The sequence below is a fragment of the Heteronotia binoei genome, chromosome 13 (genome assembly GCF_032191835.1).
Source record: "Heteronotia binoei isolate CCM8104 ecotype False Entrance Well chromosome 13, APGP_CSIRO_Hbin_v1, whole genome shotgun sequence".
Taxonomy (NCBI): Eukaryota; Metazoa; Chordata; class Lepidosauria; order Squamata; family Gekkonidae; genus Heteronotia; species Heteronotia binoei.
The window spans coordinates 13225246-13244328 of NC_083235.1; the positions used below are offsets into that span (position 1 = coordinate 13225246).

Here is a 19083-nt window from a genome sequence, read left to right on the forward strand (position 1 = left end):
AGCTAAACACCTATAAAATGTATAAAAGCAATAAAAATTCTTAAACTTGTTAAGTATTCATTTCAGTGATTTCACTTTTGCCATCAAGGCACAGTTGACTTATGGCAGACCTGTAGGGTTTTCAAAGCAAGAGACAATCAGGGGTGGTTTTGTCATTGCCTGCTTCTGCATAGCAACCCTGGACTTCCTTAGTGGTCTCATCCAAGTATTAACCGTTGCCAACCCTGCTTTGCTTCCAAGATCTGGTGAGATCAGGCTATCCTTGGTTATACAGGTCAGAACAAGATTGAAGCAGAGATAGTTTGCCGTTGCTTGCCTCTTCGTAGCAACCCTGGACTTCCTTGGTGGTCTTTTTTTATTCCAACAGTATTACATTTAAAAATCAAACAGAAAACCAGTGGAAACATAAATGGATACATTGCTATATCTAGTCTAATACAGTCCTTCAAAATCTGACTTTCGTTGCATGCTAAAAAGATAAATGTAGTCCCCTGTACAAGCACCAGTCGTTTTCGACTCTGGGTTCACAACGTTTTCACGGCAGACTTTTGACGGGGTGGTTTGCCACTGCCTTCCCCAGTCATCTACACTTTCCCCCCAGCAAGCTGGGTACTCATTTTACTGACCTCGGAAGGATGGAAGGCTGAGTCGTCCTTGAGCCGGCTACCTGAAAATCCAGCTTCCGCCGGGGATCAAACTCAGGTCGTGAGCAGAGCTTAGGACTGCAGCTTTAACACTATGCGCCACGGGGTTCCAACAAAGCTGCTGGGAATTCAGAGGCCTAGGATCATACCTGTGGCCACTAGCGTGGAAAAACTTTGGGGGGGGGGTAGGAGGAATTGGCCCCTAATCTATTTTCTTTTCTCCCAAGGACTCAAAGGTGATTACACAGAGTTGGGTCCATACAATCAAGAAAGTGGAACATTCAATAATCAACCCAATAGGGTTAAACTTACGACTGTAGAAGTCTGGAACTAATCAGAAATCTAAAAGACAAAAGCTGCAGCACAGCATAATTATGAACAGGGCACATTTAAGAGGCACAAAAATCTACATTCGTTTCTCTGCTATGGAGGATGGACTCTGTGGCCCTGCATTCCTACCCATGTCAAACAAAAGGAGCATCGATTCTCAAAAGCTTACACCAGGGGTGGCCAAACTTGCTCAAAGTAAGAGTTAGACAGAACACAGATGCTTGAGAGCTGCAAGACATGAGAGTCAGATGTTTGAGAGCAAGAAGGAAAGAAGGCAAATAGATAGGAGGTGGGAAGGAAGCAACTTTAATTTTAAATACATTCTCCAAGCTTCTGGCTGGCTTGGCAAAGCAATTTAAAGAAAGAAATGCCTTCTGCAAGTCAGCCAATGCGGGTGGTGGAGGCTTCAAGAGCCACACAGTATGTGTGGAAGAGCCACGTGTAGCTCTCGATCCGGAGTTTGGCCACCCCTGGTTTATACCCTGAAACTACAGCGAATGCTTAAGGTACTACTGGATTGGATTCTAATGTTCTAAGACAGGGGTTCCGAACCCCCGGGCCGTGGCCTGTTAACAACTGGGCTGGGGAGTGAGACAGAGGTGCTACACTTCCCCTTTTGCCCGCCTGGGGGAGGCAGGGGAGGGAAGGCAGCCTCATAGCGAGACAGCCACCTGGAACCCAGGTGGACAAAAGAGGCAGCGTGGCCTCGCTCCGAAACACCACCTCTTTCATCTGCCCGGGAGGGCGGAAGGGGCAGTGTGGCAGCAACCTTTGCCTACCCCTCATTTAAAGACCTCCATGGGGGGCCAGGAGGGGGGCAGCCTGGGGTGGCAAAAAACCCAGCACCCCCACCTCCACTAGTTCATGGAAAAATTGTCTTCCATGAAACCGGTCCCTGGTTCCAAAAAGGTTGGGAACCACTGTTCTAAGGCATTATGTCCTACTGAGGTCCCATCCCAGGCTCCAGCCTACAAATCTTCAGGAATTTCCCAACCCAAAGTTTAAAAAAGGTAAAGGTAGTCCCCCTGTGCAAGCACCAGTTGTTTCGGACTCTGGAGTGACATTGCTTTCATGTTTTCACGGCAGACTTTTTACAGTGGGGTGGTTTGCCACTGCCTTCCCCAGTCGTCTACACTTTCCTCCCAGCAAGCTGAGTCCTCATTTTACCGACCTCAGAAGGATGGAAGGCTGAGTCAACCTTGAGCAGGCGACCTGAACTCAGCTTCCACCGGGATCGAACTCAAGTTGTGAGTAGAGAGCTCCGACTGCAGTACCGCAGCTTTACCACTCTGCGCCACGGGGCTCCCTTAACTCAAAGTTGGGCCACCCAAATTAAAACCAACTAAAATATTAAACAGATCCTCCAGGTTCCTCAGAAAGCAAAATGATGGTAAAGCAAAACTCTGGAGCCTGTGATGAATCTTGTATAATATACATTTGGGCAACAACGACGACAAAAAGATGCAGGCGGGTAGCTGCGTTGGTCTGAAGCAGCAGAACAAAGCTTGAATCCAGTGGTACCTTGAAGACCAACAAAAAATACAACTCTGCTGGCCTTAAAAGTGCCATTCAAGGTAACTTTGAGGTATTCAAGATGCCCTGAATAAAACTTATTTTAATATACATAACTTCTTATTTTTACTGAAATGGCAAGTTTTGCACTTGCAGTGAAGCAGGAGAGAAAGAACACAGTAACCAAATCGCAAAAGAAATCCTCCCCGGCAAGGCTCTTTTTGCAGCAGGAGCTCCTTTGCATATTAGGCCGCACACCCCTGATGCAGCCAATACTCCTGGAGCTTACAGTAGGCCCTATAAGAGCCCTGGAAGCTCTTGGAGGATTGGCTGCATCAGCGGGGGTGTGGTCTAATATGCAAAGGAGTTTCTGTTACAAAAAATGCTCTAAATTTACCTGTCATTACACACTTTTATGCTTAGAACACCAGTACCTGTATACGTATGATGAAGTGGCGCCTGAATACTTGTTGGAAGATATCTTCTTTTCTTTCTGAATAAAACTTCGTTGGTCTTAAAGGTTCCCCTGGACTCAAAGTTTGTTCTGCTGCTTCAGACCCACCAGAACCTAACTAAAGTGTGCATGCACATGAAATCTTATACCCAGAATTAAACTTTGCTAGTTTTAAAAGTGTCTTTGGACTCCCAACTTTGTTCCGTGTATCTAAAGAAGCGTGCATGCACACGAAATATTATTATATCCAGAATAAACCTTTGCTGGTCTTAGGTTTGCCAAGTCCAATTCAAGAAATATCTGGGGACTTTGGGGGTGGAGCCAGGAGACTTTGGGGTGGAGCCAGGAGCAATGTTGTGACAAGCATAATTGAACTCCAAAGAGAGTTCTGGCCATAACATTGAAAGGGACCGCACACATTTAAATGGAGAGCCAGTTTGGTGAAGTGTGCGGACTCTTATCTGGGAGAACCGGGTTTGATTCCCCACTCCCCCACTTGCACCTGCTGGAATGGCCTTGGGTCAGCCATAGCTCTGGCAGAGGTTGTCCTTAGGGTTGCCAAGTCCAATTCAAGAAATATCTGGGGACTTTGGGGATGGAGCCAGGAGAGTTTAGGGGTGGAGCCAGGAGACATTAGGGGTGGAGCCAAGATCAAGGCTGTGACAAGCATAATCGAACTCCAAAGAGAGTTCTGGCCATCATATTTAAAGGGACGGCACACCTTTCAATTCCTTCCTTCCATAGGAAATAATGAAGTATAGGGGCACCTTCTTTTGGGGCTCATAGAATTGGACCCCCTGATCCAATCTTTTTGAAACTTGGGGTATATTTTGGGAAGAGGCACTAGATGCTATACTGAAAATTTGGTGCCTCTACCCCAAAAAACAGCCCGTCCAGAGCCCCCAGATACCCACGGATCAATTATCCATGATTTTCTATGGGAATAAATCTCCATAGGGAATAATAGAGTTCCCAGCAGACATATCCCTTCCCTCCCCCCGCTTTCTGACGACCCTGAAGCAGGGGGAGGGTCTCCAAACCGGGGGATCTCATGCCCCCACCTGGGGATTGGCAACCCTAGTTGTCCTTGAAAGGGCAGCTGCTGTGAGAATCCTCTCAGCCCCACCCGCCTAACAGGGTGTCTGTTGTGGGGGAGGAAGGGAAAGGAGATTGTAGGCTGCTCTGAGACTCTGTACTTGACAGGGCAGCTGCTGTGAGAGTCCTCTCAGCCCCACCCACCTCACAGGGTGTCTGTTGTGGGGGAGGAAGGGAAAGGAGATTGTAGGCCACTATGAGACTCTGTACTTGAAAGGGCAGCTGCTGTGAGAGCCCTCTCAGCCCCACCCACCTCACAGGGTGTCTGTTGTGGGGGAGGAAGGGAAAGGAGATTGTAGGCCGCTCTCTGTCCTTGAAAGGGCAGCTTCTGGGAGAGCTCTCTCAGCCCCACCCACCTCACAGGGTGTCTGTTGTGGGGGAGGAAGGGAAAGGAGATTGTGAGCCGCTCTGAGATTCGAAGTGGAGGGCGGGATATAAATCCAATATCATCATCTTTGTGTTCTTCTTAAATACTTTCCATAGGAAATAATGAAGAATAGGGGCACCTTCTTTTGGGGCTCATAAAATCTTTTTGAAACTTGGAGGGTGTTTTGAGGAGAGGCACTGGATGCTATGCTGCAAATTTGGTGCCTCTGTCTCAAAAAACAGCCCCCCCCCCAGCCCAATACCAGTGGGTCAATTCTCCATCGTGTCCCGCCACGTGGCCAACGGTAGCTCTCCAGATGTTTTTTGCCTACAACTCCCACCAGCCCCAGCCATTGGCCATGCTGGCTGGGGCTGATGGGAGTTGTAGGCAAAAAACATCTGGAGAGCTACTGTTGGCCACCCCTAGATAAGGCTCCATAGGGAAGAATGGAGCGCCCAGCAGACAGATTATCCACCTGCATCTAACGTACACATTTAGGCACAAATCCGTGCAATGAAGTCGGGCCTTCAGCCTTTTCACTCAGGCCTCAGCAGCCAGGTGCGTCCAGCCATGCAAGAATTCACTGAGGGAATCCTTTCCACCGCAGCCACACTCAACATGGCGGCCTGCCTAGCTCCCCTGACGTCGCCGAGGCGTCTGCCAGCAACCAACATGGCGGCCAGGAAAGGCCATCATAGAGTCCCGACGCGCTAGAGCGCCGCATGAAAATCGTCGTTTTTTTTTTTAAATTCAATTTCCAAGAGAGCGGTGATCCCTGAGGTGGAGCCAATATTTTATAAGAGAGAAAAACAATACAGCCTGGAAATGTTTCCCCCCCCCCAAAAAAGAGGTTCGCTCCCTTGTCATCTCTGAGGTGGCGCTTATTTCCTCCCCAAGATGTCTGCCTCAGCCCTCACAGGGCGGGCTCACGCTCAAGATGGCTTCCCGGGCACCTCCCCTAAGATGGCCGCCAGCCGCGTCTCAGCCTCAGACTTGACGGCGCCATCTTCCCTCCCGCCACGCTCAAGATGGCGTCCCAGGCGCCTTTGCCTCCCTTAAGATGGCCGCCAGCCCCGCCTCCTCCCATAACAGCGCCATCTTCCCTTCCTCTCCTCCCGCCTCGCTCAAGATGGCTTCCCGGACGTCCCCCCCCCTCCCGTCCACGCCTCTCCTAAGATGGCCGCCAGCCCCGCCTCTGCTCTCTCCGTCTCCCCCCTCCCTCGCCCTTGTCTTTTGAATAAACTTTATTGAGAAGCCGGAGCAGGAACAGGATCCCGGGCCTGGACGAGGCCTGCTCAGCCGACCCCGCCTTCGCGCAGCCTCCGGGGGAGTCGCTCTGGCCCGGGAAGGCCTCGCCGAATCCCCGAGCTGGAGTAGACGCTTCCTCCGGGGAGGAGAAGCGGTTCGAGGCGGGCTCCGGTCAGCCTCCGCGGGGCCTGGGGCAGGACGAGACGGGGAAGCCTCTGGAAGAAGAAGAACCGGGACCTGGGAGTCAAAGGCGGCAGCAGCGAAGACCCTTTTTCCCCTCCCTCCGTCCTTCCTTTGAGGAAAGGGGCCCGATCCGAGGCCGCCCTTGGGGGCTGCCCCACTCCCCGGCGGCTCTTCTTGTGGGGCAACTTGTGGGGATTCTGACAGGGAGACTCTCCTCAGCTCCTTTGCAAGGGGGTCTCCCCTTCACTGTGGGGAGAGACGAAGACTGCAAACTTCTGAGGGGAAAGAGGACATTCGGGTTGTTTGTGTGAATGCTTTGACTTCTGCAGCTTGGGGGGCTCAGAGGACTCTTTTGCAGACCAACCCTTCCCCCCATCTTCCTTATTGGGGGTCAGAAAAGAGGAGACTGAGGAGGTGGGGGGCTGAATGTTTTAACTTTTGCACCTTGGGGGCTCAAAGGACTCTTTTTGCAAACGACCCCCCCCCCCCACATCTTCCTTATTGGGGGGCAGAAAAGAGGAGACTGAGGGGGGGAACTGAATGTTTTGATTTCTGCAACTTGGAAGGCTCAGAGGACTCTTTTGCAGACCAACCCCCCCCCCCCTACATCTTCCTGATTGGGGGTCAGATAAGAGGGCACGGAGGAGGTGAGGGGCTGAATGTTTTGACTTCTGCACCTTGGGGGCTCAAAGGACTCTTTTTGCAAACGACCCCCTCCACCTTCCTTATTGAGGGGCAGAAAAGAGGAGACTGAGGGGGGAGAGCTGAATGTTTTGATTTCTGCAACTTGGGGGGCTCAGAGGACTCTTTTTGCAGACGCTCCCCACGTCTTCCTTATTGGAGGTCAGAAAAGCAGGGCTCGAGACAGCCACTTTGGACTTTTGAGTGGGTGCTCTAGAAACGGATAGCTGGACAGGAAAACCCCAAATCTAGCATCCTTCCGCCCCACACCCAATACATTCAGCTGGCAGCAAGATTTTGGATTTTCCTGTGTGAAGGAAAAGGACAAAAATTAAATCAAGACCTGAGCATCCTCTGTCTGGAGCTTGGCAACCCAGAGCCCCTCTCATCAGCATGGGCTGTTTCCTGGGCAGCTAGGTGTCAGTTTGGCTCCTGACTGGGGCTTGTGGAGCCAAAACCTATCTAATAAAAACCTGGAGCCGTGTCACCCTCGGCCACCATGGCCTCTGTCCCCGTCTACTGCCTCTGTCGCCTGCCCTACGATGTTACCCGCTTCATGATCGAGTGTGACGTGTGCCAGGACTGGTTCCATGGCAGGTGAGGTGGTGTTGGGGGGCGGGCAGGCGGGGGGGTTGTCAGTTCTGGACAATCTGAAATTCAGAAGATGGGGAATCGGACGTTTGCTTTCTTGTGGGTCTTCGCGGGACGGTTGAGGCCTGTCTTGAAAATATGTAGACACGGATTGCTTGCTTTCAGAACCATGAATCAAACCTCTGCTAGAAAGTAGCCTGGTAGAAAGATTCAGGTGGACAGCTGTTTTGGTCTGAAGCGCTATTTATTTATTTACTTTCAATTTATATTCCGCCCATTCCAAATGTACTCAGTGCAGCTTAACTCAACACGAGAACAGGAGTGGCCAAACTTGCTTACGGTAAGAGCCACCACAGACTAAATGTCAGATGTCTGAGAGCCACAAGACGTGAACATTGCATGTTTGAGAGCTGCAAGGAAGGAAGGGTGGAAAGAAAGGAACTAGTTGGGGAGGAGAGGTGGAAAGAAAGCAACTTTAACTTTAAATGCATTCTCCAAGCTGCCGGCTGGCGTGGCTTGGAAAAGTTATTTAAAGAGACAAATGCCTTTTCCATGCTGGGGTAGTGGAGACTTTGAGAGCCTCACAATATGTGTGAAAGAGTCATAGATTGGCCGTCCCTGCACTAGAACAAAATTTGAGTCCAGTGGTACTTTTAAGGCCATCAAAGTGTAATTCTGGGGATAAGTTTTTGCATGCATGCGTCCTTCTTTCAGTGTGTCTGAAAAAGTTCGCTTACACACCAAAGCTTATAGTCAGAATTAAACTTTGCTGCTCTTAAAGGCGGCACTGGACTCAAACTTCGGCCTGGTAGGTAGACAACCCTGGGAAGCTCACAGTTAGAGCATGTCAGAGGAGGGTATTCCCTGTTGCTTTTTGTCAGTACGTGGAATCTGAAGGTACACCTGCCTCTGTACATGGAGGCTTCTGAAAGGTGGCCAAGAACGGGTTTTGCGAACAGCTGCCTCAAAAGAGAGGTATTCAGTAGGAACAGCCAAACTCGCTTAACGTTAAGAGCCACATAGAATGAACGTCAGATGTTTGAGAGCTGCAAGACATAAACGTCAGATGTTTGAGAGCCATAAGATGGAGGAAGGAAGGAAGGAAAATAGAGGGAGAGGTGGAAAGAAAGCAACTTTAAATGCATTCTCCAAGCCACAGGCTAGCTTGGCTTGGAGAAGTGATTTAAAGAGAGAAATGCCCTTTCCAAGTTGGCTGATGGAGCCGTGGGGGCTTCGAGAGCCACACAATATGTATAAAAGAGCCACGTGTGGCTCCCGAGCCGCAGTTTGGCCACCCCTGGTATTCAGCAACAGGTTTTACTGTGCATACCTGCCCACTGATAGCTCGATTGATTAGAGCCGTTCGATATAACAGTATGGGTGGTGGTGGGGGGGGACTGAAAGCAGCCCTGCAAACAGATAAGCCCTATTTCGCATGTTACAGCAAATGCATGTACAGTACACCAAGTACGTGTACTTTCTGCATATATATCTGTAAGAAGAAGCCAACACGCATTCTCTTCACTAATAAAACGGGTGATACCTGGAAGAAAGTGGCGTTTCAGTCGCTTGTTGAGCCGTACGTGCGTTGAACGTTGAGAATTACTCATTGCGTGTTTAAAGAAAAACGAAGCGTGCGCTGGTGGGTACGTGCGTTCACTGTCATTTGCAATCTGGGCTGTCATTTGCATGCTTCAAAATAATCGTGCTGACTATTCAGGGACATGTCAGCTCGGGAATTGCGAAAGCACAGGAAAAGTGTTAAGAATCCAGCATCCTCTTGTTATTGTCTTGGGGTTTTTTTTTAAGGCTGCTTGCTTCCTTTTGAGCATGTAGGAACGGACCAAAGGAAATATTGCTTTAAACAGAGAGCGAGTGAAGTGCGGAATTCACTGCCAGAGAATGTAGCGATGGCCACAGGAATAAGCAGCTTGAAAAGGAGATTAGATAGGTTCAGGGAGGATAAGTCTTATCGGTGACTACAATGCATTCAGAGGTACTAAACCTCTGAATCTCAGAGACAGGAGGCAACATCAAGGGGAAGGTCTTGGCCTCTCTGCCCTGTTGTTGGCCCTCCAGAGGAACTGGTTGGCCACTGTGTGAGACAGGAAGATGCTGGACTAGATGGACCCTCACTGGTCTGATCCAGCAGGGCAATTCTGATGGTCTTATGAAGGCCTTGGCCACTGTGCCCTGTTGTTGGCCCTCCAGAGGAACTGATTGGCCAGTGTGTGAGACAGGATGCTAGACTAGCTAGACCACTGGTCTGATCCAGCAGGGCTAAGTTCTTAAGTCCCGGAAGGTAAACCATGTGTGGAGTTCCCTTGCTGGATTTCCAGTTCGGTGTAATGGTTGAGTGTGCAGACTCTTCTCTGGGAGAACCAGGTTTGATTCCCCACTCCTCCACTTGCAGCTCCTGGAATGGCCTTGGGTCAGCCATAGCTATGGCAGAGGTTTTCCTTGAAAGGGCAGCTGCTATGAGAGTCCTCTCAGCCCCACCCATCTCACAGGGTGTCTGTTGTGGGGGAGGAAAATAAAGGAGATCGTGAGCTGCTCTGAGATTCGGAGTGGAGGGTGGGATAGAAATCCAATATAATCATCATCTTCTTTACTGGGGGTTATTGGGCACAGAAACTTAAAATAGCTTTATCCTGCCTCTGTGCATGTAACCCGTACTATGTACTTGAGCTAGTAGTAATAGCCAGTGGGGACAGAGTATGCCCCCTTTCCCAATAAGACTGTGCGTAGGAAAACGAAGCCACTCTGTTGTATCGTGGGATGTAACCAACACGATCCCCTGGGCGGTGGGGAGAAAGGAGCTATTCCCTTGTGAAGTTCCTGAAGCGGAAATGTTGACGACGGCTGTGAGGTGTGATTGTCAAAGGGACCTTTAGCTTTGAATCCATCAAGTCAACCAGATGGGCCGTTTAAGAATATAAAGAGCAGTGTTAATTCGGAAACAGCAAAGCAGTCCAGGATACATGGCCGTGACTTTTGAGGGGTCTCAGACAGATACGCCTTTCCCAGCCCTGTTTTTGGAGACTATGAGGGTTAAACTCATATCAGGAGTGGCTAAAGTGTGGCTTGGGAGCCGCATGTGGCTCTTTCATGCATCTTGTGTGACTCTCGAAGGCCCCAGTGCCCAGCTTGGAGAAGGCAGTTTGGTGTAGTGGTTAAGTGTGCGGACTCTTATCTGGGAGAACTGGGTTTGATTCCCTGATTGGCCAGTGTGTGAGACAGGATGCTAGACTAGCTAGGCCACTGGTCTGATCCAGCAGGGCTAAGTTCTTAAGTCCCGGAAGGTAAACCATGTGTGGAGTTCCCTTGCTGGATTGAGTGTGCAGACTCTTCTCTGGGAGAACCAGGTTTGATTCCCCACTCCTCCACTTGCACCTGCTGGAATGGCCTTGGGTTAGCCCTGGCTTTCACAAGAGTTGTCCTTGAAAGGAAAGCTGCTGTGAGAGCCCTCTCCAGCCCCACCCACCTCACAGGGTGTCTGTTGTGGGGGAAGAAGACATAGGAGATTGTGAGCCGCTCTGAGACTCTTTGGAGTGGAGAGCAGGATATAAATCCAGTATCTTCTTCTCTTTAAATCACTTCTCTAAGCCAAGGCAGCTGGCAGCTTGGAGAATGCATTTGAAGTTAAAGTTGTTTTCTTTCCCTCCCTCCCTCTCCTTCCTTCCTTCCTTCCTTCCTTCCTTCCTTCCTTCCTTCCTTCCTTCCTTCCTTCCTTCCTTCCTTCCTTCCTTCCTTCCTTCCTTCTCTTATGTTAAGCAAGATCCAAGTGGGCAGCCGTGTTGGTCTGAAGCAGCTGAACAAAGCAGGAGTCAAGTAGCAACTTTAAGACCAACCAAGTTTTATTCAGAATGTAAGCTTTCGTGTGCTCTCTAAGCACACTTCATCAGACGAGGGGATCAGGCATAGCTATACCATAGCTAGATCCCCTCGTCTGATGAAGTGTGCTTAGAGAGCACACGAAAGCTTACGATCTGAATAAAACTTGTGTTAAGCAAGTTCGGCCACCCATACCCATGTGTTGTATGTTACAAAGAGATGCTCTGACTTAACCTGTGATTTCCATGATTCTAAGTTACCTCAGAGGAGTCTCTGCTTAGACCCGGACAGTGATGGACAGGTCTCTTGGGGACTTGCTCTATTCCCAGACTAGGGGGTTGCATTCGGATCTACCCAAGCAGAAAATGTACTCCAAAAATACCTTATTCGTATCTTTGGGGTATATTTTGGTTTTCCAAATGTATCCTGGTTTTCTTGGGGAAACTGAGAGAGCGGGGGGGAATCCCCCCCCCAAATCCCTGATATATTCTGGAGTCACTGGTAGATCCAAAAACAGCAGGGAGGTGGGAGAAGGTTGCTCGGACCTCTCTGCTATTTGTCAGGCTTTTACTGCAGTTCCTTTCAAGTTTAAAACAGGGGTGGCCAAGTTGTGACTCGGGAGCCCACAAGTGGCTCTTTCACACGTGCTGTGTGGCTCTTGAAGCCCCCACTGCCGCGTTGGCCAACATGGAAAAGGCATTCCTGTCTTTAAATCATTTATGCAAGCCAAGCCAGCTGGCAGCTTGGAGAATCCATTTAAAGCAGGGGTGGCTAAACTTGCGTCATGTAAGAGCCACATAGAATAAACGTCAGATGTTTGAAAGCCGCAAGACATGAACGTCAGATGTTTGAGAGCCACAAGATGTGAACGTCAGATGTTTGAGAGCTGCAAGACATAAACATCAGATGTTTGAGAGGAGGAAGGAAGGCAAATAGATGGGGGGAGGTTGAAATAAAGCAACTTTAACTTCAAATGCATTCTCCAAGCTGCCCGCTGGCTTGGCTTAGAGAGGTGATTTAAAGAGAGAAATGCCTCCTCCAAGTTGGCAGATGGAGTGGTGGGGCCTTCAAGAGCCACACAATATTTGTGAAAGAGCCACATGTGGCTCCTGAGCCACAGTTTGGCCACGCCTGATTTAAAGTTAAACTTGCTTCCTGTCTGCCTGTCTATTTATTGGATTTATATCCCACCCTCCTCACCAAAGCAGGCTCAGGACAGCTCACAGCAGTAAAACGATAAGACAGGGGTGGCCAACGGTAGCTCTCCAGATGTTTTTTTGCCTACAACTCCCATCAGCCCCAGCCAGCATGGCCAATGGCTGGGGCTGATGGGAGTTGTATGCAAAAAACATCTGGAGAGCTACCGTAGGCCACCCCTGCAATAAGACAATAAATAGCCATTTAAGCAATTCATCAGTTCTAGAATTTAACAGTTAAAACAAATTAAACAATCAAAACTAGTGCTAGTGTCATTAATTTCTGGTGTCATTCAGTACTCTTGGATATCCTCTTATACTACTATAAATTCAATTAAAAGCAGGCTGAAATAATGTTGTCTTGCAGGCCTTGTGGAACCGGGTGAGGTATCTGTCCGTCTATCGTCTGTCTGTCTGTCTGTCTATCTACTTTTTCTCCCTCCCTCCCTCCGTCCTTCCCTCAAATATCAAAATTTTTACAGGTCTAATAAACCAAACCAAAAAAATACTGATTAAATCCTTCCTTCCTTCCCTCAAATACCACATTTTTTGTGGGTTCAGTAAACTAAGCCAAAAAATACTGATTAAAAAAAAATTGCACACCCCTATTCCAGACAGCTGAGTGTGTTTTGGAGAGTTCTGTGCGTCTCACTCCCATTTTCTTTCTTTCTTTCAAGCTGCGTTGGAGTGGAAGAAGATGCCGCAGCCGACATCGACTTGTATCACTGTCCCAACTGCCAGCTCCTTCACGGACCATCTGTCAGTAAGTTTACGGCCTCGCTGTGATTTATTTTTGAATTTATTTCCAGGTGGGATGGAGTCCTACGAGCCGGATGAGGACGGCTGCTCTTCCGTGACTGATCATGAAAACCCAGTAGGTTGTTCCTATGGCACCCGAGGGGGCGTTTAATTTTGGTTTCCCACTCACTTGGTGGATGGGAGACACGTCGTCCTGCGAAAGCACATTCTGTCTTACCCAAGGCTGGGAGAGTAAAGAGACCTGGGAGTGGGGTGGAGTTTTGCTCTTTTCATTTTCACTCTTTTATTGAAGTCTTTTGTTGGAAGGGGAAAGCAGGCTGTGTGTTCTCAGCCCCTGAAAATCTTCCTCCATAATCTCCCTGGTTTCTGTGATTTCAGCAGCTATTGCAGGCACAGCTGTTGGGCCTGGGAACGGTTTTTAGGGAATCAAACTCTGCATCCAGTAGCAAATCCATGGGGGTGGGGGATATTGACAACAAATCTAATTTTCACATAAAAGGTAAAGGTAGTCCCCCTGTGCAAGCACCAGTCGTTTCTGACTCTGGGTTGACGCATCACGACATTTTCATGGCAGACTTTTTACAGGGTGGTTTGCCATTGCCTTCCCCAGTCACCTATGCTTTCCCCCCAGCAAGATGGGTCCTCATTTGACCGACCTCAGAAGGATGGAAGGCTGAGTCAACCTCATGCCAGCTGCCTGAACCCAGCTTCCGCCAGGATCGAACTCAGGTCGTGAGCAGAGAGCTTTACCACTCTGCACCACGGGGAGTAGGTCTGTGAAAACTCCTCTTAGCGCAGCGGTGGTCAGATGTCTAATATCAGTGCTTAAATGTCCAATATCAGGGCATCGTTTGTTTCAAAATGCTTAAATATCTAAATGCTTAAATATCTTGATATCAGCGTCTCTTTAATTTTAATTTATCTGGGGGATGGGCAAATTCAGCAGCAGATGCTGCACATTTAGAAGTTGCTCCTTTGAATGTCTGTTCACGTACTGAAGGCGCAGTCATCTGTGCACGTATTGAAGACACAGGAACCCGAATGGTGGAAGGTGGGGAGGGCCTGCGGCTTGGCGTGCAGAAGGTCCCAGGTTCAATTCTCAGTGTTTCCAGTTAAAACGACCAGGGATGAGAATAGACCTTTGCTTGAGACCCTGGAGAGCTGCAGCCAGTCTGAGTAGGCAAAAATGACCTGGGTGGACCAAGGGTCTGATTATTTATTTATTTGTTCATTCGTTTATTCCAGGGGTGGCCAAGGGTAGCTCTCCGGATTTTTTATTTTTATTTTTTTTTGCCTACAACTCCCATCAGCCCCAGCCATTGGCCATGCTGGCTGGGGCTGATGGGAGTTGTAGGCAAAAGACATCTGGAGAGCTACCCTTGGCCGCCCCTGGTTTATTCGACTTGTATCCAGCCCTCCTCGCTAAAGCAGACTCAGGGCGGCTCACATTAAGAAGTCACAGGACCAGTATCATTAGACAAAAGATAAAAATGCAAGTACATCATGATTAAAACATATAAAGGAAAAGGAAAGGTCCCCTGTGCAAGCACCAGTCGTTTCTGACTCTGGGGTGACACTTTCATAATGTTTTCATGGCAGACTGTTTTACGAGTGGTCTGCCATGGCCTTCCCCAGTCATCTAGGCTTTCCCCCCAGCAAGCTGGGTCCTCATTTTACCGACCTCGGCAGGATGGAAGGCTGAGTCAACCTTGAGCCAGCTACTTGCCAACCCAGCTACTGCTGGGGATCGAATTCAGTTCATGAGCAGAGCTTAGGACTGCAGTACTGCAGCTTTAATACTCTGTGCCACGGGGCTTTTAAAAAAACATATAAAACAATGGTAGGTGCTATTAGATCAGATATGGACATATGAAGCTGCCTTATACTGAATCAGACCCCTGGTCCATCAAAGTCAGTCTTGTCTACTCAGACTGGCAGCGGCTCTCCAGGGTCTCAAGCTGAGGTTTTTCACTCCTATTTGCCTGGACCCTTTTAGTTGGAGATGCCGGGGATTGAAGCTGGGACCTTCCGCTTACCAAGCAGATGCTCTACCACTGAGCCACCGTTGAAGATGTATTAAAGATGGCAGAGACTACCAACTCCATTGGTGTTTAGATTTTATTATTCGAGTATTTCTGCTGGATGTCGTATAAGAGAAAGAACCCCAGTCCCAGTATGATGTTTGAGGTGGGCCAGATGGATTAGTTTCTGCCTTCCTGTTGCCGTCAATTTTAATTCAAAAATGCCTGGCGGAAGAGTGCCGTTTTGCAGGCCCTGCGGAATTTAGGTGTAAGCAGGGCTTTTTTTGTAGCAGGAGCTCCTTTGCATATTAGGCCACACACACACCACCGATGTAGCCAATCCTCCTGGAGCTTATGGTAGACCCTGTACGAAGAGCCCTGTAAGCTCTCGGAGGATTGGCTGCATCAGGGCTGTGTGGCCTAATAGACAAAGGAGTTCCTGCTGCAAAAAAAGCCCTGGGCATAAGGCAGCTTCATGTGTTCGTGCGATGGAGCCTTAGGTGCTGATCCACCATTTCTCTTAGAGACCTCAAGGCTTTCTTTCCGTGATTGCCCTTAGCTGGAGCCGGTGGGGGCGGACCTGGTGGGCTCTCTCCTGCTGAACTCCCAAGCCTGAGTTCTTCACTTGGGCCCACTGGTACATTGGTCAGGGCTTTTTTTGTAGCAGGAACTCCTCTGCCTATTCAGCCCCGCCTCCCCCCCCCCCACGATGTAGCCAATCCTCCAAGAGCTTACAGTAGGCCCTGTAAGAAGAGCCCTGTAAGCTCCAGGAGGATTGGCTACATCAGGGGTGTGTGTGGCCTAGTATGCAAAGAGAAGATGAAGAAGATTTATATCCCGCCCTTCACTCCGAATCACAGAGTCTCAGAGCTGCTCACAATCTCCTCAATCTTCCTCCCCCACAACAGACATCCTGTGACTGGGTGGGGCTGAGAGAGCTCTCACATCAGCTGCCCTTTCAAGGACAACCTCTGCCAGAGCTATGGCTGACCCAAGGCCATTCCAGCAGCTGCAAGTGGAGAAATCATGGAATCATAGAATTGGAAGGGATCTCAAGGATCATCTAGTCCAACCCCCTGCACAATGCAGGAGACTCACAAACACCTCCCCCAAAATTCACAGGCTCTCCATCGCTGTCAGATGGCCATCTAGCCTCTATTTAAAAATCTCCAAGGAAGGAAAGCCCACCACCTCCCGAGGAAGCCTGTTCCACTGAGGAACCGCTCTAACGGTCAGGAAGTTCTTCCTAATGTTGAGTTGGAAGGACTTTTGATTTAATTTCAACCCATTGGTTCTGGTCCTACCTTCCGGGGCCACAGAAAACAATTCCACACCCTCCTCTATATGACAACCCTTCAGGTACTTGAAGATGATGATCATATCACCTCTCAGCCACCTTCTCTCTAGGCTAACCATCCCCGGTTCCTTCAACCTTTCCTCATAGGACTTGGTTCCAGACCCCTCACCATCTTCGTCGCCCTCTTCTGGACCCGTTCCAGCTTGTCTATCTCCTTCTTAAAATGGGGTGCCCAAAACTGAACACAATACTCTAGGTGAGGTCTTACCAGAGCAGAGTAAAGCAATACCATCACGTCACGTGATCTAGACACTATGCTTCTGTTGATACAGCCCAAAATTGCATTTGCCTTTTTAGCCACTGCATCACGCTGTTGACTCATGTTCAGCATATGATCCACTAAGACCCCTAGATCCTTTTCGCACATACTACTGCTAAGACAAGTCTCCCCCATCCTATAACCATGCCTTGGATTTTCCTACCTAAATGCAGAACTTTACATTTATCCCTGTTAAAATTCATTTTATTGATTTTAGCCCAGTTTTCCAGCCATTCAAGGTCATCCTGTTTCTGTCCTTCTGTGTTTGCAACCCCTCCCAATTTAGTATCCTCTGCAAATTTAATAAGCCTTCCCTCTATTCCTTCATCCAAATCATTGATAAAGATGTTGAACAAAACAGCTCCCAGGACAGATCCCTGAGGCACTCCACTAGTCACTCCTCTCCAAGAGGATGAGGAACCATTCACAAGCACTCTTTGGGTGCGATCTGTCATCCAGTGACAGATCCACCAAACGGCAACAGGATCCAAACCACATTTTAACAACTTGTCAACAAGGATAGTATGTGGAACCTTATCAAAAGCCTTACTGAAATCAAGATAAACGATGTCTACAGCATTCCCTTGATCCAGCAGGGTAGTCACTTTCTCAAAAAAAGAGATCCAGTTAGTCTGACATGACTTGTTCTTGAGAAACCCGTGCTGGCTCTTAGTAATCACATCCATTCTTTCTAAATGTTCCAGGACCGACTGTTTGATGATTTGTTCTAAAACTTTTCCAGGTATAGACATCAAGCTGACAGGTCGGTAGTTACCCGGATCCTCTTTTCCCCCCTTCTTGAAGATGGGGGACAACATTTGCCCACCTCCAATCTTCCGACACCTCTCCTCCAAGAATGCTTAAAAATAATAGCCAGAGGCTCAGAAATTACATCCACAAGCTCTTTTAGAATCCTTGGATGCAATTCATCTGGGTTCTCCCAGATAAGAGTCCGTGCACTTAACCACTACACCAAACTGGCTCTGAAAGGAGTTCTTGCTACCAAAAAAGCTCTGGCATTGCCCCCATTGCCATAGTGCTATGATGAGTGACTGAGAGCTGCGCAAAGCCGGAGTAAGGAATTTAAGAAGCACCGGTTCCGATCTTAGCTGCGGCCGAGAAGAAGAATTACAGAAACATGAAGTCAACCTAGGATTCACATTGCTGCCTATTTTATGAAAGAAATACAGCTACTTTGCAGTCTACAATTGTTTGTTTTAATTGTTCATTATCTAATGTTCAGTGTTTTAACTGTTAAAGGGTAGAATTGTAAATGTTTTTATTGTGGTGAGCCGTCCTGATTCTGCTTTGGCGGGGAGGGTGGGATATAAATCCAATATATAAATGCAGGTGCTACCTGGCGACATCACCCATCAGAGAAGAAAAGTTAGCAACTGGGGTTCGTGCTGGATGTGTAAATGGTGGAGTGATGACTGCAGGACATGCTAATTGCAGCTGCACGGGACTGTAACTTTAAGAACTTTGATAAGGGTTCATGTTCTAAATGCAATGATATGAACGATGTATGTAATATAGGAGAAGCACGATATGCTCTTTGGATGTGTTCGATGAATGTAACAGAATTTGGTTTGCAAAGTGGTCTTTAAGACCTTTTCACCGGCAATTTTTTCTTGTTCAATGAAACACCACTGGGCAACTGACTTTGCCTTGGTCGGTCGCTGAGACTTCCTTCCCTTGCATTGTGGCTCCCTTTGGGCTCTTCTGATCTGCTGCCTCTCTCTCGCTCAGTGAAACGGCGGCGGGGGAACCAGAAGCAGCTCGACTCGGCTGCCGGCAAAGAAGCGGGCAAGACGGTGAAGACTGGCACTGCCCAGTTCATCAAGGAGCTTCGCAGCAGGACGTTTCCCGGGTGAGTCGATGACAGATGTTCTTTAAACTTTTCGTTGTAGCCCTAACCCAGATAGCCCAGGCACCCCCAATCTTGTCAGATCTCGTAAGCTAAGCAGGGCCAGTCCTGCCTAATATTTGGATGGGAGAACTCCCAAGGAATACCAGGGCCGGGATGCAGAGGCGGGCGATAGCAAACCACCTCTGAACTTCCCCCAAGCACCACTAGGGGTCGCCAGAAGTCAGATTGACTTGATGGCAAAAAAACCAATTTATTTGACTTGCAAAATTTAAGGCAGCTTGTGTGAGAGCCAGAGTGGCTCTCAAACATCTGACTTTCATTTCTTGCAACTCTCAATCTGATTTTTTTTTTCTGTGCGACTCTTACGTTAAGCAAGTTCAGCCATCGCTGGACTAGTATTTGGGAGATCTAGGTTTGAATCCCCATTCATGTCAGAGAAGCATGCTGGGTAACTTTGGGCCAGCCACACCCTCTCGGCCTGGCCTACCCTACAGGACTGTTGCGGGGACAGGAAAGAAGAAACGATGAAAGCCGCTTTGATTCCCTGTTGGGGAGGAAGGAAAAGGAAAGGTCCCCTGTGCAAGCACCAGTCATTTCCGACTCTGGGGTGCCGTTGCTTTCACGTTTTCACAGCAGACTTTTTACGGAGTGGTTTGCCATTGCCTTCCCCAGTCATCTACAC

At 48.7% G+C, this 19083-nt stretch overlaps 1 protein-coding gene across 1 annotated transcript in view; it reads left to right on the forward strand.

The window, feature by feature from the left end:
• Window positions 1–6992: 6992 nt before the first annotated feature.
• PHF8 (PHD finger protein 8) overlaps window positions 6993–19083 on the forward strand; it is a 52718-nt gene continuing 40627 nt past the window's right edge. Inside the window, exons 1-3 of the mRNA XM_060252509.1 lie at window positions 6993–7111; window positions 12813–12898; window positions 18281–18401. Coding sequence (XP_060108492.1) covers window positions 7014–7111; window positions 12813–12898; window positions 18281–18401 — 305 coding nt within the window. The 5' untranslated portion in view covers window positions 6993–7013. The remainder of the gene's footprint in view (window positions 7112–12812; window positions 12899–18280; window positions 18402–19083) is intronic.